The 23,785-nt window shown below is 43.4% G+C and overlaps 1 protein-coding gene and 2 non-coding genes across 3 annotated transcripts; all 3 read left to right on the top strand.

The window, feature by feature from the left end:
- Positions 1 to 12,603: 12,603 nt before the first annotated feature.
- On the top strand, positions 12,604 to 22,456 carry CCT6A (chaperonin containing TCP1 subunit 6A). The gene is made up of 14 exons (XM_055001644.1): positions 12,604 to 12,805; positions 14,913 to 14,976; positions 15,781 to 15,915; positions 17,048 to 17,221; positions 17,349 to 17,452; positions 18,117 to 18,227; positions 18,471 to 18,630; positions 18,783 to 18,865; positions 19,458 to 19,554; positions 19,926 to 20,073; positions 20,603 to 20,736; positions 20,979 to 21,081; positions 21,825 to 21,897; positions 22,151 to 22,456. Exons 1-14 carry the CDS (start codon positions 12,669 to 12,671, stop codon positions 22,221 to 22,223), a joined length of 1,596 nt encoding a protein of 531 aa, XP_054857619.1. The 5' UTR covers positions 12,604 to 12,668; the 3' UTR covers positions 22,224 to 22,456.
- On the top strand, positions 16,250 to 16,376 carry LOC129345123 (small nucleolar RNA SNORA22). Its single transcript, XR_008598449.1, has one exon. It is a non-coding gene; the product is annotated as a small nucleolar RNA SNORA22 (small nucleolar RNA).
- Positions 17,877 to 18,014, top strand: LOC129345122 (small nucleolar RNA SNORA15). The gene has a single exon (XR_008598448.1). It is a non-coding gene; the product is annotated as a small nucleolar RNA SNORA15 (small nucleolar RNA).
- Positions 22,457 to 23,785: the final 1,329 nt, after the last annotated feature.

The raw sequence follows: 23,785 nt of genomic DNA, 5'->3' as shown, positions 1-23,785 counted from the left end.
TTTTTTTTTAAAAATGTGGGGGAGCACTAAAAAAACCCAGCTCCAATGAAATAGTTTCTCTTTGAGAATTAATGAAATTCATTCAAAATGTATAGTTTGAAGATTTTTATGCAAGATGGTCTACAGCGTTAGATAATTCCTATAGGCATATACAACATGTTTATTGTACACGTTTATTGTTCAAACATGAACAATAAATTATTTACAACAAAAAACTTCTTTATTGTTCAAATATGAATTATTTTGTCCACAGTTAATATAATAATACAGCATTCAAGGGTTCATTTTTTTCAATGTGATCAAGTTTAATTCAATGTCCAAACACATTACTAGTTCTTTTGTGACTGTATGATTCTTTCTGTCCAAATAGGATACTTTTTTTGGTTAACTACAAAATTTGTTTTCTACTTTGAACTTTTCCTACCTCTTAGATAAAGCATACGGATACAGTTTGTATCTGTCTTTCTAAAGCTTTCAAACGTCATAAATATGCCAGGTAGTCAATTAAAACAGTAGAGAAACAGGACCGTTTTAAACAGATGGGAGTCAATAGGCTTAGAAATGTGTAACTCCTCTTAAGATGGCACTTTGAATTTAAGTCTGATAACAAAGTAAGTATTGTATGTATTTCACACACACACACACACAAAATTCCATCCCCCCCAAACCTCAAAGAATGCTCCATGGCTTCAACATTTCCAAAAATTTTATATTTCTGTATCAAGCAGAAGCTTCATGCTTCAGCCCAGAGAAACAGTACAATCCTAAGTAAAGTTACTCCACTCTAAGCCCATTGATCTCAATGGGCTTAGACTGGAGTAACTCTTCTTTGGAGTGCACTGAAAGTGTCCAAAGAGCCACTCAGATAACAGCCCTCAGATTCTCCTCCTTGAGAAGGAGCTGCCATTTTCTATGTAATTGGACTCAATTTCGGCCTCTTCGCATTCCCAGGAATGTTTGTGCAGGACCTTGAGGGCTCCATTGGACAGCAGCCCAACAGAATGGAGGGATCTTATTGTGACCAGTTCTCTTAAGTGCAACTGAATTCAGCCTGTCTCATCTCTGGAGCTTATCTCTGTCCAGGAACACTTGCTGGTCATTGGGTCAAGAAGAGCCATTCAGAAGCTGTGCCAAGATCCTGCAAAGGGTGGGGAAGCTGGTGTATGCATGCATGCCAACATTGTGCCTGGGGAGACACATCTCTCACACCTTGGCATTCGCTGCTTCCCATTCGCAGACAGAAATTATTCCAGAATTCTGTTTATCTTCTGAAAACACGTCTAGGCTATTTTCCCAAGGAGCCTCTAAGTGGCTTACATAAAGCTACCCATTTTTGAATCCGCCAGCTGGCTGTTTGCTAATCACATGTCTTTTCCACTTCTTTTTTTTAAATAAATGATTTGTGGCATGATCTCTGTATCTTGTTCAAATCCCTTTTCAAAACTCCACATAAGCCCTTTAGGCTGCAATTCTAAGTGTGCTTACCTTGAAGTAAGCCCCACAGAAATAAAAGGAATTTATTCTGAATAAACACACCGTCTGCATTCCAAAACAAAAACCTTGGTCTGCGTAACTCCCCTTGTTCACATCCATCCCCTGTGATCTTGCCTCTCATACCCCTCTCTCATACTTCAGATTCCTTGGGACATGAACCTGTTCTTTCAGTTTGGGCCTATACATTCAACCCCTAGTGGAAGAGGTAAGCATAAGTCTAGTGGAAGAGGTAAGCATAAGTCTTAGTGGTTTTGGGGCCCGGAGCAAAAGTCCAGGATGGGTCCCAGAGTCACTGCCATGCCCCATTGGTTCCCCCTGTTCCACTCTGCAGGCAGGAGCCATCACTCGTTGCCCAAGCGCCCAACATAACAGGCACAAGCAGGGCTTTTTTTCAGCTGGAACGTGGTGGAACGGAGTTCTGGAACCTCTTGAAAATGGTCACATGGCTGGTGGCCCCGCCCCCTGATCTCCAGACAGAGGGGAGCTTAGATTGCCCTTCCTGCTGCTGGAGATCAGGGGGCGGGGCCACCAGCCATGTGACCATTTTCTCTGAGGGCAGCCCACTGAGTTCCACCACCTCTTTTCCCAGCAAAAAAAGCCCTGGGCACAAGCAACCACTGCTGAACCTGCAACACAATCCTCCAACAGGACAGATGTGAGTAGCAGTGATAGCAGCCTCCTCTTTTTCTTTTTTCTCTCATAGATGGGTTGGCTGTGGATGGTCAGGCCCACCCCGCACAGGGGCTGGGGCAGCTAATCCTGTTGCCCAATGGCTAAGATTGCCCCGTGTAAGCAATGTAGTTTGATCTCTGCCATTGAACTTAAAGGGACTGAAAAGTACTTCACTCTGTCTGATAATACAAAGAGGTAGTATGCTATGTGCAAAAATCATTTGAGATTATTTACTGTGATTGGTTTTTTTAAAATTATTAAAATCTCCGTTAAGCAAACAAGCACAGTAGATGTGTGGCTTGCATCAGTGTCTGCTGTTCTACCATTCCTACCTATTACTTTCCTTCTGCAGTCACTCCATTGGCTGCCCATCAGCTAGCGGGCTCAATACAAGGCCTTGGCTATCACACAAAGCCCTTCATGGCCTTGGTCTCTCACATCTATAGGACCACCTCTCTCCCTATGCTCCACCATGGCAACTTTGCTCAACTGAACAGAGCCTTCAGCAGGTGCCACCCTGCAAATGGACGAAAGCAACAACTGCCTATGCATGCGCATTCTCCGTTGTGGTCCCCCACCTTATGGACCGCCCTGCCTGATGAAGTTAGGACAGCTCCCACTCTCATGGCCTTCTGTAAACTATGCAAAACTGAATTATTCAGAAGGGCTTTTTTACACAGGGAAAAGAGCTGTACTGTAAGGAAATAGTGCAGAATGATGCTGGTAAAGGGACAGGGGCTGTGGACCATACTACTGTGTACCTACTGAGTAGTTTCTGCATTGCTTAATATGTCATGTTAAATAGTTCATGCTTTGTTTCAGCACTGTCCCGCTCTGTACTGGCTTCCGCTTGTATTCAGATTTCTGAAATCCATACTCTATTGCAATGCTTTTTGAAAGTTTGATCATATTGACTTACACTGCGTAATTCACTTTGTGTCCCAATGAGAAAGGTGGACAATAAATAACACAAATAAATGAAATAAATAAAATGAGAGAAGCAACTGGAGGCTCAGAAACAGAGGGGCTTCTATTAACTGAGGAGTGGCTTTTATGCCCTGCCTAAGGTTGCTTTTATCCTACATTGTTTTTTCTGTTCCTTTACTGACTCACTGATCAGCCCAGGACATCACCTTCTATGCCAAAACGTGCAAAATCCAGAAGAGAAACGAATACTGCAATCAAGATGCTTATATGCAAACAGAAGCTGCAATCCTGCATTTAGTTACATCATGTACATTCCAGTCAAATTAGAAAGCCGCATGTAGGCATAATTTGTGAGCCAGATGACAGCCTAAGTAATTTGAACTGCATTTACAGAAGTTATTATTGGGGGGTTATTAGGACAGGATTTTGTTTTGTTGCACAGGTAGCCATCTTTAGACCTGTTTTTGATGCATTTGTTTTTGTTAAAAGCAGATAGAAGTTTCCAAATTTCTTAAAATTCTACAGCTGTCTTTCACTAAAATTGACAAAAGAAAATACTTCTTCACTTGATGCATTCTGATCATATAGAACCCTCTACCACAAGATGTGCTGGTAGCTTAAATGGCTTTAAGAAATGATTAGACAAGGAAGAATAAGTCTATTGATAGTTCCCAGCCATGATTTATTACAACCTATCTATTTCTTGCACAGCCTGCCACATTTTATTTCACCCTTCTTCCAAGGAGCTCAGGAAAGCATACGTTGTTCCCCTCTCCTTCATTTATGCTCACAACAACCCTGTGAGGTAGGCTAGGCTGAGAGTGACTGGCCAGGTTCACCCAGTGAAAGTCAAGGCTGAGTAGGGATTGAACCTAAGTATCCTTGGTCTTAGTCCAAAACTTAGTCACACAAGACTGGCTCTCATGGTGGTTTTGATGGAGCTTCCTCATTCAGGAGTAGTCTACCAGATGGTGGTAGCCAAGGAGGGTTGTTACTTTCTAGAAGTATGTGGCTGGTCACTATTGGAAACAGGATGCTGGATTTTTTGTTTGTTTGACTATATTTATAGTCTGCCTTTCTCACTGAGACTCGAAGTGGATTATGCTGTGTAAACTGATACAATCATAAGCAATGTACTAGGATTACAGAAATCTGCATAAGCATAACATATTAGACATGATATTGAATGCAGATATATTGCATAAAAATGAGATTACATCATCAGAAAACAAGGCACAGGCAACAGGGTAATATGTGCAACAAACGGATAACACTTCCTAAACACAGCAGTAAATAATTGTTTCTTTTTAACTAATGTGTGTTTGGATCCTTTCTTTCTTTTTGTCTTAGACTCAAGGTGGCTTCCACAGTGTGAGTTAGTACAGTCAATTTCAAGGGCATTTCAATAAACAATGTCATGGTATATAAAGGTACATTGGAAAAGATTTAAAACCTGCAGAAATCGAATAAAGAGTTGAGAACATGTTGGAACAGAGTGTAAGTAAGACTGTCATATTAAACAAACATAGAACTACTCAGTAGGATTATACTTCAAGCAACAGATAGTACATAGTGGCACACAGTAATAAAGTCTACAGTCCCTCTCTCTTTACTGATGCCTCTCTTTCAGAGCGATCCTAAACAGAGTTACTCCAGTCTAAGCCCATTAATTTCAACTAGCTTAGCCCGGAGCAACTGTTCTTAGGATTGCTCTGTTTGAGACCACTTCCTTAGAGCAACCCTCCTATCTGCTAAAAAGTCCTCTTGAATAATTCAGTTTTGCATGGTTGGTGGAAAGCCAGAAGAGTGGGAGCTTTCCCGACCTCTTCGAGAAGGGGGAGGAAAGGAATCGGTACATAAACACAGCAAGTTTCTGCTCCCCAGCTGATGTTGCCCCTGTGCTGAGTTGCATCATTCATTCATCCTCCAAGTTACAAAACAGGCCCGGTACCTTTCCACAGCCGCTGCAAAAAAAGCAGCCACCAGCAGAGGGGATCGGTGGAAAATTCCCTGCGCTAGCTGTCAGTTCTACGAAGCTCAGCCGAAGCCACATGGTAAGGGACAGAGAGACACAAAACTGGAGAGAGAGGAAACCAGCCTCGATCCCCAGCTCCCAGCAACTTACAGCGTGGTCGGGATTCCTGTTGCAAGGGTAGTTGTCGCCAATGGAGACCTCCTGGCTGGGCGGCAGGGAAAGGCGCCGGCGAAGCCCTGCAGTCACAGAGGTGCCCGGGCAGCAAGTGAGCTGGACCGCAGCCACATTTCCTCAGCCCGGCGGCTTCTTGCTGAGTCAGCTCGGACGATCCTTTTTGCAAAACCCCTCGCCGACATGCAAGCGGCTGTTTACAAAGAGGTGTAATTTTGCCCTTTGCGGGGGAGGAGCCCCTCAAACCCAGCCCTGCTTGCTCCCTGATTGGCTGGGCAGGAGCCGGCAGTGGGGAAGGGGGTGGAGAATGGCTCTGTTGGGAGAAGAAGTCACCTTGAACTTGCCAAGTTTCTTGCAGGAGCCGGCAGATCGAGGCCTGGGCTCCGAGGTGGGATGAAGTGAGATGGGGGGAGCAGAGGCAGCTGGTCAGCATCATGCTTAGAGCCAAGCTACAAGTGACGCCTGACACAGGTTGGACACTTGTCAGCTTCCCTCAAGTTTTGATGGGAAATGTAGGCGTCCTGGTTTTGCAGCTTGGCTCTCCATTGCAGCTGCAAGACCAGGATGCCTACATTTCCCATCAAAACTTGAGGGAAGCTGACAAGTGTCCAACCTGTGTCAGGCATCACTTGTAGCTTGGCTACAAAGCCATGGTTGGAGATGGGATGCGGTTCTAAAAAGAGAAATAGCAGAATCCAGTAGCACCTTTAAGGGAAGGGGGGAGAGGGTGCAAGGAGTGAGTGCCTCTCCTCACCACCTATATATTTCTGGCTAATTTCTCCATACCCTCCATGCGTCTGACGAAGAGAGCTGTGGCTCTCGAAAGTTGGTTAGTCTTAAAGGTGCTACTGGACTTTTGACTATTTTGAAACTACCGACTAACTCGGCGAACTCTTCTGGATCTAAAAAAAGAAAGCATTCAGAATGCATCAGGGTCAGCCAGGAGATGAGCCGCTGGGGAGCACTTCGCAGGCAGCTTTGCCACTTGCAGACTTCCTTCCCAGAAGTATTCCCACCACATCACGAAACCACTGCATGGAGCACAGGCCAGTCAGAGAAGCCATCAAATGGAACATACACCCTAGAAAGCCTCGACGTTCCAGGGGAATGTGTGGGAATGTAGGGGAATGTGTGGGGGAGTGCTACACTATGCTCAAAGGCTGTTTGGCAGCTTTGGGGGATCTTCTCATCTGGAAGACCCGGATATGCTTCCAATGCACTCCAGGGGTTAGGGTTCCCAGCTCCATGTTGAGAAATGCCTGGGGGTTGCAGTTTAGAGAAGGCAGATTTTGGGGAGGGGAGGGTCCTCTGCAGGATATAATACTACAGAATCCACCTTCCAGTTTAGTTGTTTTCTCCAAGGAGACTGACCTCTGTTGCCTGGAGATCAGTTGCAATTCTGATAGATCTCCAGCCACCACCTGGAGGTTGGCAATCCTACCAGGGCTAATCAAAAACAACAACTCCGCTTTTTAAAAAAAATATATTGGGTGGTGGTCTTCAGTTTGCCAGAGGTCCTTTCTTCTGAACTCTAGAGTTTGCAGACGATTGTTCCTTATTCACATCTCCATTTAACAAAACAAAATCTTCCTGTTGTCTTCTTGCACACCCCAGCAATACTTCATCTTTATTTTCAAAACCCTGCATGGCCTTGCATTCTTCCCCTCTCGATTATCATTCTGATCTGGTGTCGTCCCATCTCTGTCCTTTGCTCTTCCATCTCTACTGATCTCATCTCACATCACCTGTACTCTGAAATGATTCTTTCCTTTCTTCCCTACTGCCCCTCAGGCCTCAAACCACCTCCTAGAAAACCCATTGCTTACTTCAGCTCTTTCCTCAAAACCCACCTTGTCTGTGAAGTCTTTCATTCATTCCAATCACAGCAGGGAGCTTAAAGGTGATGCCGAACAAAGTCCCCCTATGCAATCAAAACCTAAGCAGTATAATTGGAGCAAATGCAGATTCGTCTCCTATTTCTCCTCTCCTTGCTCCTTTATATAAAGCAGAAGCAAAGACGTTATTGATATTGTTAAAATAAACAGGAGTCTTGTGACTCCTTAAACACTAACAAGTTTTTATTGCTTTCATGGATGAGAGCCTTTTTGAGGTACCACAATAATCCCTTTTATTTTTTTCTGCAACAGACTAGCACAGCTACCCCTTTGGAATTGAATTATTTAAACAGCACCATTGGTGTTCTTTGTGCTTTTCAAAGTGCAAGGCGACAGATCCCTTCCTCAAGGAACTTACATCTCAGAGATATTCTGCCTCTGAACATGGAGGTTCCATTTAGCTATTAAGGCTAATAAATAGCTAAAGAGAGACCTACTTCTCGGGATTATGTCTAATCCTTTTTTTAAAAAAAACAATCTAAGCCATATTTTTTGCCACTGCCAACTAACTCGGCTAACTCTTCTGCCACCACAGAGAATAAGGATGCCATGCTTCTTGATGGGAGTGGGGAAAAGGAGAGAGTAAAGATTGCCAGGCATAGCTGAAAGGAAATTCTGTCTCAGCACCAAATTCAACAATCAGTCTGATGCAAAAAATTAGTCAAGCCCATTCTTTTAATCTCCTGTGAGGAGTTTATCAGAAAACAATTCCAGACCAAGCAAGGCAGGCACCATTGTCTTTAATCTAGGCCACCCTCCAACCAAAGTGAAGCAGTTCTGAGTCTTTTTGATTTCAATGTTAAGCATATCCTGAAGTCAATGAGACTTTAACATATTTCACTTTTGCTGGCTTCTTCTCTTGTATTGTTTTTAATTGTGTAATCTGCCCTATGCAGTGAGAAATGTGGGCTATAAAAGAAGTAATATAAAAATAACAATGGGCATTCTTGTGATGAGAGCCTCTGTGCATATGAACGATTCTGCCCCTTAATTTTCCAAATGTATAAGCATAAAATTCCAATATACACGTGCCATCCCACCATGTCACTAGTGAACCATTTTATAAGTTTTCAAACTATTGGTACCTGAATTTACCCGCTTTCCTCCTCCCCATCTCTTTACCCTTTTGTGATGAGCATGTTAAACTGTAGATGTTTTACATTGGTAGGTAGAAAGGTGTATTGTATTCAGCCATAGGCCATTACAAGTTACAAACAACAAACAAAACAGAAACACAAGCTTGAATAAAATTGATGTGACACGGTCAAAGCATTAAAATTTAAAACTAAATACAACCATTAAAGTTTTACATTGTAAACCAAAGAAAAGTAGTATATAAATAAATCACACGTACAATTATGCAGTGTATGAAAATTCATACATAAATGGGTTATAGTTACTCTGTGATAAGTGACACTCAGCATTTTTGCACTTGTATCAAGGGAGAGAGCCTTCTTGGTCATGGCACCAAAACTTCGGAAATCTCAGCTGACAGACTAACCTGTCTCCTTTCGTTGCTATCTTCTGCCACAGGTGAACTTTGTTTTTTCCATCTGGCATTCCCTTAGTGATCCTTCCTTCCTGCCCTGTTTTTAAAATTATTTTTTCATATCTGTGTTTTTTAGTGTATTGTATGTTTATTTTAACTTGGTTTTACCTGTTTTAATGATGCGGGTTTGTTTTAATGGTTTTTAAGATGTGTTTTTATTATGTATGTTTTTAATTTCTTAGCTGATTTGGTGTCTTTGATGAGAACAGAAAGAAGGGCTATAAATCATGTTAGATAGATAGATAGATAGATAGATAGATAGATAGATAGATAGATAGATAGATAGATAGATAGATAGATAGATAGATAGATAGATAGATAGATAGATAGATAGATAGATAGATAGATAGATAGATATGCAGGATTCATCTATGGCTCAGGTAAAGTTCAAGGTTCATGGGATTGTTTCCATAATTTAGAGTTCACTTTAGACAGTTTGTGAAGCTTTGATTTCTGAGCAAGGTAGGTTGATGCAAGTTTATAGAAGCTTTCCAGTAAGGAAAGGCTGTACTGCCCTCTACTGGCTAAAACATTAAACAAACACTCATAAAAATGAGCCTCTATGAAAACATAGGAAACTGCTTTATGCAATAAGCTCTGCATGGGTCGGACTTTTAAAAAGTCTTTTGCAGCACATGCTGCTTTGAGATTCTTTAACAGGAGATTCTGGAAGTCGAATCTGGAACCTTCTACAGATGGCTTAAGAGGACAGGGAAGGAAAATGTACATTCATAAGAGTTGTTTAAAGATTAACACAAATATAAACTGTTCTGGGCATCTTTTGAATGTGTACTTTGCCTCAAGTGACGAACAACCTCATCAGGTGCTGCTTTAGAGTGTTCCTAAGCATAGAGAGGTTGCATTGGCAAAGTTCTTCTTTCTGTGCATATTGTATAATCCAAATCTGAGCTTTGTTACTCAGAATCAAATCCATTGGAAATCAGTGGGTCTCCTTTTCCAACAAGAGGTCTTGAGAGAACAGCTTCACACATACAAGATCCTGAGCTGGTATAGCACAATGAGCTAGAAAATCCCAGGTTTAAGTGTATTTATTTACTTCATTTATACCCCACTTTTCTTCCCAGTGAGCACCCACAGTTCCTTACATAATTTTCCTCTCAATTTTATCCTAACAACCTAGGGTTGCCAGCATCCACGTGGTTTCTGGAGATCTCCTGGAATTACAACTGATCTCTTGGCAACAGAGATCATTTCCCCTGGAGAAAATGGCTGGCTTGGAAGGTGGAGTCTATGGCATTATATTTATTTACTCACTTCATTTATTGCTGAGATCCCTCCACTCCCCAAATTCTACCCTCTCCAGGCTCCACCCCCCCCAAATCTCCTGGAATTTCCATACCTGGAGCTGGCAAGCCTACTAAAGCAGGTTAGACTGAGTGTGTGATTGGTCCAGGGTCACCCAGTACCTTCCATGGCAGAGTGGTGATTTAAACCCATGTCTTCCACATCCTAGTCCAACACTATAATCACTTCACCACACTGGTTTTCCTAATGCCTGTGCAAGAAATTTATCTGAAAGCCTTGGGCAAGTCACAACAACAGCAAATGATTCTTTATATGTATCTGTATTTCATATGGGTATAATAATAGTGGCCTACCTTACAGGGCTTATGCATTATGGTTATTAATATTCATCCAGAAACCCTAAATAAATGCAGATAGCTGTGGGGAAAGTCCAGATTTAAATGTTCAGAAAAAAAATTCAATATATGAAATAAATGCAGACAGTTAGGAGATAATAAATACAACAGAAAGATTAGAACAAAGCATTTGGCTATCTTTTTCCTCTCCTGTTTTCTTGAAGTACAGCCAACCATAAACAGTTCAAACAGTTTTGGAAAATTTTGAAAAACGGAAAATGAAATTTTGTTTGAGAGTTAACATTTATATAGTGAAAACATTAGAAACAATGATGTTATACACTGAAATATCATATAAAAAGCTGAGTATTATTAATAATTCATTGTGAATGTCCCAACTGTGGATCATATTGTATTTTGCTCAGTGAAGAATGTCCTACCTTACACTTGCACCATGTAATCTGCTTTAGGACTCAGTGAAAAAGGTGGACTATAAACAAACAAGTGACCAACCAACCTCTGGTCTATAATTATACAGAAAAGCACCAAACTCACACAAAATGTGCATGAGTTTCTGTTGCACATGTGGGACACAGCCCTGACCTCCCCTAAATTCTGAGTAGTAAGCAGGGGCCCTCAGAGTTCCTGAGTGATACTTTATGCAACTCTAGATATAGCACAAACATGTATCAGAAAGATGACTATATGAATGTAGATGTAATCATGTTTTATGATTTTTGTCTTTACACAGCCACACTAAGAGAAGCCCCTTACCCATCTTTCTCTTGTCCTTGCAAGCTAACAAAAGTGCTGACAGTAGAAAATGAAACTGCATTTCTAGAACAAAACGATTAAGATCCAGGCCTGTAGAATCTCAGTTCCCTCATTGGCAACATTGGAAGAGATAGATGGTCATCATCCTGCCATAGATTGGGGCACTTGTATTAAAGCCTTTGTTTCAGAAATGTTAGGCAATGTTCTTTGCCCAGCACCTATATCATGTAATGGAATAAATTAACAATGGGTAGTTGTCCTGCTAGTTACATCAAGGATGGGAACAGATCCGGGCTAGTCATGAAAATGACACACATCTGCCCAATGGATACTTGAACTGATATCAGAGTTGCCAAAGAGTGTTTGTTCTTTGAAATGATAAACAACTTTTACAAGTGTTAATTGAGTAAGGGGACAACCCCTAATTATGCTAAACCAATGGAATGATGCTAAGTCATATGTACACGTAACTAACTCAACCTATAATTTACTGAATACATAATGAACCCAAGGTGATAAAAGTTGATGTACTGTTTCTCAGACCTCTGAAGAACTATTGGTTTTACTGGGCTTTTAGTGCCCTTGTATCCACTGTCTTCCCTCTATTTGAATAAAGTAACTCAGTTTCCTCTCCTCATAGGAGTCTATCTGTCTGCTTCTTCTGAATTGGGCCTGAGACAGAACAGGCTACGAATTTGCTTGGTTCACACATATACAGTACACTGTATATGTAGATATGTAGCTGCTGTAGCACAGTGGTTAAGAAGTTTGGCTGTGAATCTGTAATCTACTGGTTTGAATCCCACTACTGCCATGAACTTGGTAGGCAGCCTTGGGTAAGCCACTCCTTTCAGCCCCAGCTCCCCAGCTGTATTGTGGGGATAACAACACTAACTTGTTCACCACCTGGGTGGGGCACTCATCTGTCTAGAAGAACAGTATAGAAGTGCAGTTATTATTATTGTTGCTTTACATAGTCACACACAAGACTAACAAAATTTGTGGTAGAGAATGAGTTTTGCTGAGTCACAGCTCACTTCTTCAGATACAGCTAGAACGTGAGGCCATCTGTCCTTATATCTTGGATGCACTCACATTCCCGCTGTATCTGAAGAAGCGAGAATAGCAACCACATCTGTGACTCACCAAACCACAAACTTTGTCTTAAAAAGTGCTACTGGAGTCTTGCCCTTTTCTACTGCTAACAGGGCCATCCCTCTTGATCTGTATTCACACATAAATATGTATACTGTATAGCGAGAATGTGGGGTTTTTAAAGAAGCCGCTTATGAATATTCATAACTTACTTCCCACCCATCCCCTTTCCCCAGGCCCGCCATTTTTCCTAGTAACGGTCTCCAACGGCTATAAGCAACCGCCTCCTAACGTGAGAGGCAAGGCTTGAGTGAAGCACCACCTGGCCAATGGACAACCGGAGCGGGATTGCAGCCAAGCCAATCAGCGGCACCGCGCGGCAGTGGAGCCTTCCAGAAGGAGGTGAGGAAATGACGTTAGTCTCTCCCCCCATCCCTGTCTCCCTCAGCCGGCCACGAGTTGCGCGCGCAGTCGCTTCTTTCTCTTCCCTTCCCTCTCTCGGGAGCTGAGGCGAGATGGCGGCGGTGAAGGCGCTCAACCCCAAGGCCGAGGTGGCGCGGGCTCAGGCGGCGTTGGCCGTCAACATCAGCGCGGCGCGGGGCCTGCAAGACGTGCTCAGGACCAACCTGGGCCCCAAGGGAACCATGAAGATGTAAGGGGGAGGGAGGTGTGGGGGGCGGGGCGGGGCTACTCCGCGTGGCGGTCTGGGGCGGAATCGAGGAGGGCACGCGAGCGTAAAGCGCCGCACGAGGAACTGGGGCCGGGGGGGGTTTCTGTTCAGGAAGGGGGGGGGAAGCAAATGTACCGCTGCCTGTGTTTCAAGGTCCCTTTCCCCAAGGGTTACCAGCTCCAGGTCGGGAAATTTCTGGAGATTGGGGGCGGAGCTTGAAGAGGGCGGGATTTGGGGAAGGGGAGGGACCTCGGCGGGGTATAATGCCAAAGATCCTCCGAAGCAGCCATTTTTGTCCACGGGGATTGATTTCTGCAGTTTGGAGATCAGTTGTAATTCTAGAACTCCGGCCACCCCTTGGGAGTTGGGAGCCCTTCCTCCCCCCACCCGTTACCGTGAGGTGGACTTGGGGAGCTTGCTGCCTCTGGCTACATTGATGACTGCTAACTTAGATGGCTTTCAGGGGGTTATGGGGAATTAGCCATTCATGGATGAGAAAAGAAAGTCCGTCGAACGTAGTTCATAGCCATGGCGGCTAAATGGAAATGGAGAAGAAGGCTTTTAGATTCGAGTCCAGTGGCACCTTAAAGACCAACAAGATTTTCAGGATATGAACTTTTGACAGTCAAAGCTCCCTTTGCCATATATCAGGTCTGATAAAAGGAGCTTGGACACTTGAAAGCTTTAACCCTTTAAACGTTGTTAGTTCTGTGCAGGACTCGAATCTTACTATTCTACTGCAGACCAACGTGGTTACTTACTTGAAACTGTCTTCAAGGAAGGCTTTGGCTGCAAGAGAAAATAAAGTCCAGTGGCACCTTAAAGACTAAGGACATTTATTACACTAGCAGCTTTCACGAGTCAGAGCCCACTTTGTATCTATCTGAAGAAATGGTCTCTGACTGATGAAGGCTCCTAGTGAACTAAATATAGTTAGTCTTGGTGGACTTTTACATAGTTTTGCTGTAATAGACTAACACGAGCAGCCTGTATAGTCCAGGATAAGCTAAGCAGGGTTGGCAATCCTTAGTACCTGGATGGGGACCACCTAGGGGAACCAGGATTACTATGCAGAAGGCAATAGCAAAACACCTTTGCTCATCTCTTGCTTTGAAAACCCGGTGAGCAGTTACCATAAGTTGGTTACAATTTGATTTAGGAGTGTCCATCTTAGTCTGATACAGCTCTTTTAAATGTCTTTGGGTGACTGAGGTAATGTATGTGAAGTGTTTTGACTATTATAAAGCCATAACTGGTGCTGCTTGGGTTTTTATTCTTAAGGGTGGAGTTATTTCTCCTTGGCTTCTTGTAGGCCCTGTAATCTGCATAACCCTAAATGTAACCATAACGTCAGCATAATCTCCATTTTAGCATCAACCCATCTCTCCCCCAAGGTCTCTGCGAGATGCTCCACCACTAAGAAATGAACCAGGAGCTGCATTCTGTCTGCAACTTTTTTTCCATATTAGTTTACTCTCATGCTGCCTTGAAGATTCCTGGATCAAAAAGCAGGATATAAATCTTTAAAGTGTTATGAATAACTTTAGAAAATGCTGGAAATGGCTTCAAACCTTGAACTACTGTTGATCACAGTGGGCTCCTTGAGAGAACAGTCATGCTCCAAAATAAGGCAGTTTCAGTTATCCATAACCTGTACCTGCCATTATTCTTCCTTGTGCCCAACTTCTAATAGTCATGCTGTCTGCAGTGTGTGTATTTTACCTTTTTTCTGTAGATCTTGTATTTTGCAGTTTGTTTTTCGTCCTTGTTTTTTCCCCCTTTCAGTTTCCAAATGGTGGATATGATGCCACTTCTGTGGTCCATAACATATTGGATAAGGACTCAGTAGTTGTTTGCAGCTCAGTAGTTGAAGGCTTATGGCAGCCTTATTAGTTCTGTGGCACAAGTGAGCTATCATTCAGGTCTGTTAAGGAAATGCATTGGAGGAAAGCAGCAAATTCTACTACAAAAGTGTGGTATAGTGAACAAATAAGTGGCATCTGGTGGATGGGTGGTGCTTTAAACAAATTTTGTAATAACCTGCACCTACTAAGTGACACTAGAGGCTGATCTTTTTTTTATCCTATAGGCTTGTGTCTGGTGCTGGAGATATCAAGCTTACCAAAGATGGCAATGTACTGCTTCATGAGATGGTGAGTCCTTCCCTCAAGTGGAGTGCAAATCTGTTGCCGCTGTTAGAATGATGGATACTGGCTGGGGAGCTCTGGGTTCAAATCTCCCACACAAAGTTCACGAGGCAATCTTGGGCCAGCTGTGCTCACCCCAGCCTACACTACCTCACAGGGTTGTTAGCATAAGATGGAAGAGGGGGGAGGGGATTATTTAACTAAATAATAAGTATGGTGCCCTGATCTATTTGCAAAAAAGGCAGTATAAAAATGGACAGATAAATAGTGTACCCAAAACTAAAGCATAATGTAATCTGGGAATGTAATTTTTTTCTCTCAGGTATAAACTTTGAATGTAATAGAATACTTTTAAAATCATACAAGCTTAGTTTAATGATACTGTCTCTGGCAAACAGAAACCATGCTTGAGTTGTTGCATTGCTGATGATGATCAGTATGGCAACTTAAATATATTTATAGAAGCCCAATGGGAAGGGTTAATGGTTTTCTTTCTATTGTTAAACCTTTAAAGCATGTTGCAAAATGGAAATTTAGGTGCATGCCAGGAGTGGGTAGTAGAGCCATCTCAAAAATGTCTCAGTCAGTCTTTGTTAAGCTGTTCCTGACTGTTCTTTGGTTTGGTTTGGTTTGCTTTGGTTTGGTTTGGTTAGTGCCTGGGAGGGAGGGGTCAGCAGTACTGCCCTGGTGCATATCTGTGGATTGGCCAAGTATAGTCAGGCTGATTGTGATGCACAGCAGTCCTGGGCTTCTGCACTAATGACAGCTGGAAAGGGCTGCTATGGCTCACTTCTTCTTGTGCTCCCTCAGCAAATCCAGCACCCGACAGCCTCCTTGATAGCCAAAGTAGCAACTGCACAGGATGACATCACCGGAGATGGAACCACTTCCAACGTCCTCATCATTGGTGAGCTGCTCAAGCAGGCCGACCTCTACATTTCAGAGGTGTGTGTGATTTCTCTACTTAGATGGCAAGGTGTTTGGGGTTGGCTGCATTTAGCTTATTACATGTTGGAAACAAAACGTGAATTTCTGCTAATCATTCAGATTGAGCTCAGTTGCCACAGCAGGGCTGCCTTCATAAGAATGCCTCTGGATAAGGGTGAATTTGGGTATTGCACCTTCAGCCTCTGAAACCAGGGTTTATATTTTAACAAGGAACAGTTGTATCCCTGTGAAGTTGAACTTACGTTTGTTCAGACCATGTCCTGCTTATGTTTCTTTGTGGCATAACTGGTTGTGGCTGCACGTAGATATGCTGAGCCTTCTAATACCTTAGTTGCACAGTGAACACCCAAGTGGGCTATGTAGCTCTTTTGGCATAATTCTGTGCTAGAATAATCTGTACTTTACCCTCTACGTAGGAAGGAACGTCTTTCCTATGTATTCAAAAGGACAGTACAGTTTGTGTAGTCTCATAGAAATACAGTCTTCTTGTAACCAAGGTGATGGGGCAAAACCAGAGAGCCAGTTTGGTGTAGTGGTTAAGAATGGCGGGACTCTAGTCTGGAGAACTGGGTTTGATTCCCCACTCCTCCGCTTGAAGCCAGCTGGGTGACCTTGGGTCAGTCACAGGTTCTAGGAGCTCTCTCAGCCCCACCCACCTCACAGGGTGATTGTTGTGGGGATAATAACATACTTTGGTTGTTGTGGGTTTTCCGGTCTGTATTGCCGTGGTCTTGGCATTGTAGTTCCTGACGTTTCGCCAGCAGCTGTGGCTGGCATCTTCAGAGGTGTAGCACCAAAAGACAGAGATCTCTCAGTGTCACTGAGAGATCTCTGACCTTTGGTGCTACACCTCTGAAGATGCCAGCCACAGCTGCTGGCGAAACGTCAGGAACTACAATGCCAAGACCACGGCAATACAGACCGGAAAACTCACAACAACCACCGTTCTCCGGCCGTGAAAGCCTTCAACAATACATAACATACTTTGTCAACCGCTCTGAGTGGTTAAGTTGTCCTGAAGGGCGGTATATAAATCGAATGTTGTTAAAGCACGTTCCCCCTTTTGCCAAGTAATGCAGCACTTTAAAAAAAAAAGGAGAGAGTGTTAATTCCTCTGTCCTTGTGTCAGGGCTTGCACCCTCGAATAGTTACGGAAGGATTTGAAGCTGCAAAGGAGAAAGCTCTTCAGGTCCTGGAACAAGTTAAAGTAACAAAAGAAATGGATAGAGAAACATTGATTGATGTTGCCAGAACCTCCCTTCGCACCAAAGTTCATGCTGAACTTGCTGATGTCTTAACAGAGGTAAGTGTTCAGATAGCTTCATGTTTTCTCCTTTCTAAGAAATTGTGTGCTGCTCTTATGTTTAAATGGGGAGGGAAATGGGTAGATGATGATGATTTTTATTGTTCTCTACTATTCCTCCTCCTAGGCTGTAGTGGATTCTGTTCTGGCAATCCGAAAACCAGATGAGCCAATAGATCTCTTCATGGTTGAAATTATGGAGATGAAGCACAAATCTGAAACTGACACAACGTAGGTACAAAACCTCTGGGACACAACTGTCTCTGTACTGCTTTTTTAAAAGTTGGTTTTAATGTGTTGGGATGGAAATGGCAAGATAAAGCATTTTGGAACAGAACACAAGGCTAATGTGTTCACTGTTGAGAAGATGTATGATAGAATTGCCCTGCCATTCACCTGTCCTGCCTGCTCATAGAACTTCCACAGCCCCCATCATATAATTTTTCCCAGCTGGTGAGTCTCAGCAGTGGTTTAGGAGGCTGTTAATCTCAGCTACCCAGTACTCTCTTTCTCTCTTTAGTAAAAAGGTCAGCCGCAGGCACAACTCTTTGCTTTGTCTGCCCAGCCAAGGCTGCACCTCACCCTCAAAGCATTCAAGCTAGACATTTGCAAAAGGAAAGAGAATGGAACTCAAACTAGAAATATTTGTTTGAGAGCATGGATGAATTCTGCATTGGCTTTTATAATAGCTAATGGAGTCAGACACCATGCAAGAGCAAATTTTCTGTCTCAGACGTTCATAATGGCATGCTGTGTGTCAGGCAGGATGTCCGTGTCAGAAATAGATACACATCTGAATTGTTTGCTGGGCAGCAGGAGCCAGTAGTATGTGAGGCAAATCTGATTATTTTCAAGAGAACTTGAACTCCTAACACCAGCAACTGCTTCTAACCAGGTTGATCAGAGGGCTCGTCTTGGATCATGGCGCTCGTCACCCTGACATGAAGAAGAGAGTCGAAGATGCTTTCATCCTTACTTGCAATGTGTCATTGGAGTATGAAAAAACGTAAGTTTGGGATGGGCTTGTGGCCCTGGATGGGAGGCTCATGGGTGGGAGATGAGTACTGAAGAAGTATTGCACAAGACTTCTGAGGTCTCATGACATTCTGCAGTCTTCAGATACTATCAGTCTCAGTCTCTTTTTACGCTGCTTTAAGCCCTAATCAATTTTTACCTGCATACATGCTGTTTATATAGTTTTAACATATTCACATCTAGATAACATGGTTGGTTGCTTGCTTGTTTTCAGAGAAGTAAACTCTGGATTCTTCTATAAGAGTGCAGAAGAAAGGGAGAAGCTAGTGAAAGCTGAAAGAAAGTTCATTGAAGACAGAGTGAAGAAAATTATCGAATTGAAAAGAAGTATCTGTAAAGATTCTAATAAAGGCTTTGTTGTGATCAACCAAAAGGTGAGATTGGTGGCTTGGAATTAGCAGCATGATTGGCCATGAATGGACCTTTTTCTAGTGTGGCAAGGTGGTGGCCCACAGAAGTACATGAACATTGTGAAATACTTTGAGATGGTCTCAGCTGTGACTAATCTTCGCTATTTCTTTTTCAGGGGATTGACCCTTTCTCCTTGGATGCCCTTGCAAAAGAAGGGATTATAGCTTTGCGCAGAGCAAAACGCAGGAACATGGAGAGGTCAGTATCTAGAAGGGCCTGGAGATTACCTAGGGCTTAGATATACTACTGTACTTTGCATTTTGAAGCTTCATCACAGGCAATAAGAACTCATCTTATACAACTGAAGAAACAAAATACTACAGACTTGAGTTGCACCCAGACACCTCTGGGAGAAATATGCAGGGTGGCCTTGTGGACCTCACTTCTGCTGATACAGTTTTTGGAAGGGAAGTGCTTAAAGTCCTCTCCCCACAAAGCAGCAGCTGGTAAATCAGTCCACCCAAGATGTGCATACGTTGCTGTTCAGTATCCCAGCCCAGATTTCCTCCTTTACTTAACACTCAACATTGGAGGAAATCCCAGTCTGCCTGGGACATCTGTGCCATAGCTGCAACATATATAGCGTACAGGCAATGTCTTCAGTTTGTCTTTGATGCTTAGTTTGTTACTTTTCCCAGTGTACCATATTCACCTGTTAACATTCTCTGGTTACTGAAGTTAACGTGATTGTCACTAGGAGGGTGGTGGCATAAGATACAAGAGGTTCTCCCCTCCCTCAGCAGGGATTGCAGTAGTACTGGAAACATGGGCTCTCTTCTTCCCCTACCAGGTTGACCCTTGCTTGTGGTGGTGTTGCTCTGAATTCAGTAGACGACATCTCTGTTGATTGCCTGGGACACGCAGGCCTTGTCTATGAATACACCCTGGTATGTGTGACCTAAATATTTCTCATATTTTGGCATTGCCAGTTTACAATGGAAGTACTGTGAGTTTGGCTATACAGTTGCTTGATGAGTGTGCAAAGCATGACACTGTACCTTTCGGTGCTTTTTTGAGATCAGTGGTGGCTAATAGTTGTTTAGGCTGTGGTAAAGGAGTTGGAAGTGGTCTTAAACTAGCTGCTGAATGACAGACAGAGGTTATGTCGATCACCCTTTTGGATTTCTTCTGTGTTGCTCAGTGAGTTGGAGGAAGCTGCCCAGCAAGTTGCAGTGTGTGATCAGAGGTCTGCCTTTGTATCTGGAGTCTGCCCCTGTGATGCTTAGGTGTCTTCTTGCTCCTTTTTGCCTTTGCACAGGGTGAAGAGAAGTTCACCTTTATTGAAAAATGCAACAACCCTCGTTCTGTAACTCTGTTGATCAGGGGACCCAATAAGCACACACTGATGCAAATCAAGGATGCCATCAGAGATGGGCTTCGTGCTGTCAAAAATGCTATTGAGGATGGTGAGTTGGTTAGAAGCACCTCCTGAAATGTCAGTAGTGGTACAGTTGGAGCACTACAGCTTCAAAGGGGATGTGGGTTTGATGGTAGAACTGCTTGCTGCTTATCCGTGATTCTGATCCCTCTCTGTTCCTGCTGGCAGTTGCCTTGCAGTCCCAAGGTGTTAGTATTCATTTCTATACGTGGAACTCAAGGCAGTGTACCATGGCACTGGCCAAACCAGACTGACTTAACTCCAGCAAATTTCCTGTATCTTCAGTTGTACTTTGGAACCTCCAAACTGTTTCACTAGTCAGATCTGATAAACAGTCCATAAATCTGTGTTGGCCGGTTGTGAGTGTGTGTCTCCCTGGGTGGTCCTTCCAAATTGATTTATGTCACTCAAAGCTTTTTTACTTAAAATGAAACCTCCCTGCAAGCCTTTATACTGTTAGCTGCTAGCCACTGAAGACAGACGGAAGCATAGCAGGCACCTCGTGTGTTCTCGATGGCTTATGTAGCCAATTTAATGATTGTCGTGTCCTTTCGCAGGCTGCGTAGTTGCAGGTGCTGGAGCACTTGAAGTAGCCATCGCTGATGCCCTTGTGAAGCATAAGCCCAGTGTAAAAGGAAGGGCCCAACTTGGGGTACAGGCTTTTGCCGATGCTTTACTTATCATTCCTAAGGTATGAAACTTTAAAAAAAAATCTTTTGAAACTCAATGGCTCAGGTGGATACAGTATCCTAAAGAGGCTCATTCTTCTGAATCCGAAGAATGAGCCAAGGGTGTAATAGAAATTCCCAAGACATTTACACAACTTAAATTCATTCCTATCCTATACTCTGGGCATGCGAAGTGATAAGTGACTCGTGCAATGAAAATAATGTGGGTGATACTAAATAATTCCATTTTCTTTTGATTTCTCAGGTACTGGCTCAGAATTCAGGCTTTGATGCTCAAGAAACACTTGTGAAAGTTCAGGCTGAATATGCTGAGTCAGGACAACTTGTTGGAGTTGATCTAAACTCTGGTAAGGGTGCAGGAAGGCACATGTCTGATTTTGGGCTGAATGAATTATATGAAAATGTGTGACCAAAACTAAATTGCATTATTTAAATGTTAGTGTCATAGAGAGGAACTGCACGTAGACTGTTGTGTGTTTCAAAAACTCGTGCAGAAGCGGCCAACTTGAACACATTCTGGAGAACAGGCCTGCAGCCTTAGCCCGTTACCAAGTGTTTGGCTGGTCTGCTTGTCTCCATGGAAGCCAGAGGCACCACATTAAAGCACTTAGAGGTGTGAACAGCTTATGGTGAAAGTCTCTATTGGATAAATGCAGGGCTCATTTCGAGGGGGAATGCACTTCTGGCAGTTCCCCAAAGAGAACATGTCAGGTGGCCCCGCCCACCTGACTTGGCCATTTTGGGCCCGTTTCGGCCTGGATTGGGCCTCTGACGGATGGTGGAACACTCGCTCATTAGTGGCCTGATCCTGACCATTTTGGGCCCCTTTTCAGCCCCTTTTTGCCATTTTGGGCCCAATTTCGGCCCTGAATGGCCAGGATTGGGTCCAAAACAGCCAGAATAGGTGATGTCAGGGGGTGTGGCATATGCAAATCATTTATACTAATGACACGCTCCCAGTGATGGCAAGAGGCATGGCATATGTTAATAGGTTATGCTAATGAGCTCCAGCTCTTTTTCTACTAAATGACCCTTGGATAAATGATTAGAGCATTGCAGTTGTTAAGAATAGCATCTCTCGTGTTTGCAGGTGAGCCGATGATTGCAGGAGCTGCTGGAGTCTGGGATAATTACAGTGTTAAAAAGCAGTTACTTCATTCATGGTAAGTTTAACTCTAAGGGGAATCTTTAAACATTCTCTTTAGTATTATCTTAGGAAAAGGTATCGTCTGTATTGCATACCAATGACTATTCTAATAGACTAGGGTGTATTTTTTTCTAATGGAGGACCAAAAAACATCTCTCAACCACTGTGGAGCGCTTCTAAAGGATGAAGAAGCAAGTGTGTGAGATGCTTCGGTAGGGCTGGTGTTGGAGACAGTATAGCTAATACAAACTTTCCTTTTTTCTTTTTAGTACCGTGATTGCTAGCAACATTCTCTTGGTTGATGAAATAATGCGAGCCGGTATGTCATCTCTCAAAGGCTGAGCTAAAGCACTCTGGGGGGCAAGTGCTCATACAAGACGTCTACATCCTCCCCCCCCCCCCCCCGCCTCCAGCATCCAGCTTCCGAGTAACAGGATGAACGGTCTCTTTCTCTCTTCAGGAGCTTGGCCACCTGTGCTTCTGTTAGAAATTGGTTACTATTTATTTTTTACATGCACTGAACTAATACATCGGAATTTACTGTCTTTCTACCCAATAAACAGTTCTGCTCTCAATTTAGGCTGCAGCATTGTCAGTTAATATCTGAGCTTTGACTTTAAGAGCGGTGGTATCTGTTAGTAGAGGAAGGTAGTGGAGCTAGGCAACCAACGGGCCTTGTTCAGCCGGCTCAGTAAGAGCTTTTAGGGCATTAGTTACCCACAGGTGTACATAGACCTACCCTGTCATGGTGCTGCTGACATGTGGCAGAAAGACGTCGTGATTTGTTTTGAGCTGTGAGGCCGAGGGTGGTGGTTGGGAAGGGACATTTGAAAGTGTTTTTCTGAGTCCTATGCAAACCACTATTACTTGCCATTTGAACCTGCCCTTTTACCCAGTTCCCCAGCTTGGAAATTAAACACTCCTTTTATTCATTACATTTGCCAGCTCAAGGCAGTACACACAATCCAGTGCCTGTTAACTGTCTGCAACAGGAGTGAAGGAAGGATTAAGGTCACCCAGAGAACATTGGGGGCCTAAATCCAGGGCAGTCATTCTATCCAGTTGTACTGCCTAGGTTAGTATAGCCTTGAACTGGATTTGCCGAGAAGGGATCATTACTTCTCTGGGCTATTCTTTCATCCAGCAAGATAAGAATAACAATTTCTCCTACCCCCCCTTCTCTTAGAAACGCCAGTTGACATGGCTGATATCAGTCGTCTCCAGGTTGTTACAAGAGGCAAAGGTTAGCCCACAGCACCACTTCAGGTGGTCAGTAAGTCCGTTGAAAACAAGTAGCAAACCACACATCCTGAGCTGAGCCACATGCATGTTTTCCTCATCTTCAAATAATTCTTTGGGATTCCTTGTGCTAAATTTCTGCCAGTGCTGAGTTTCACATTGAACTGGCCAGTAGGAAAGGCAGACATTTCTACAGGCTAGGGCGTGATGGGTCAGGAGATACACTGATAGGATTGACAGGCGACATCTTATTAGAAAAGGTAAATGTGCCCTCCTGGGTTTATTGGGGCATTTTTCTATCTAACAAGGTGGCACTGAGTTGAAAACATTCAAGGCAGAAGCAGCCACAGCTCAAGACTCTGGCAGGTTTTGTGCAAGTTCAGTTCTTGCATCTGTCGAAAGGAATTTGAGGGTGGGGTGGACTTCTCTTTGCAGGGCTGTGGCTAATCTGATCAAGAACATTCATATCTCTGCTGCGTCAGACCAAAATTGATCCTGCATCCTTGCCCCTCCCATCCAGCTGTGTTGGACCAAACGCCCAGAATACGCATAGATTGAACCTATGTTCAAACCTTCCTGAAGACATTTCCACAACTCAAGAAGATGCTTTTACCCCTAACAATGTATTCATATAGCCCCTTGGCAGATTTAGGGACTTGAATCTG

The sequence above is a fragment of the Eublepharis macularius genome, chromosome 17 (genome assembly GCF_028583425.1).
Source record: "Eublepharis macularius isolate TG4126 chromosome 17, MPM_Emac_v1.0, whole genome shotgun sequence".
Classification (NCBI taxonomy): Eukaryota; Metazoa; Chordata; class Lepidosauria; order Squamata; family Eublepharidae; genus Eublepharis; species Eublepharis macularius.
The sequence above is the reverse complement of the archived record's forward strand: the minus strand, read 5'-3'. Positions and strand labels throughout refer to the sequence as shown.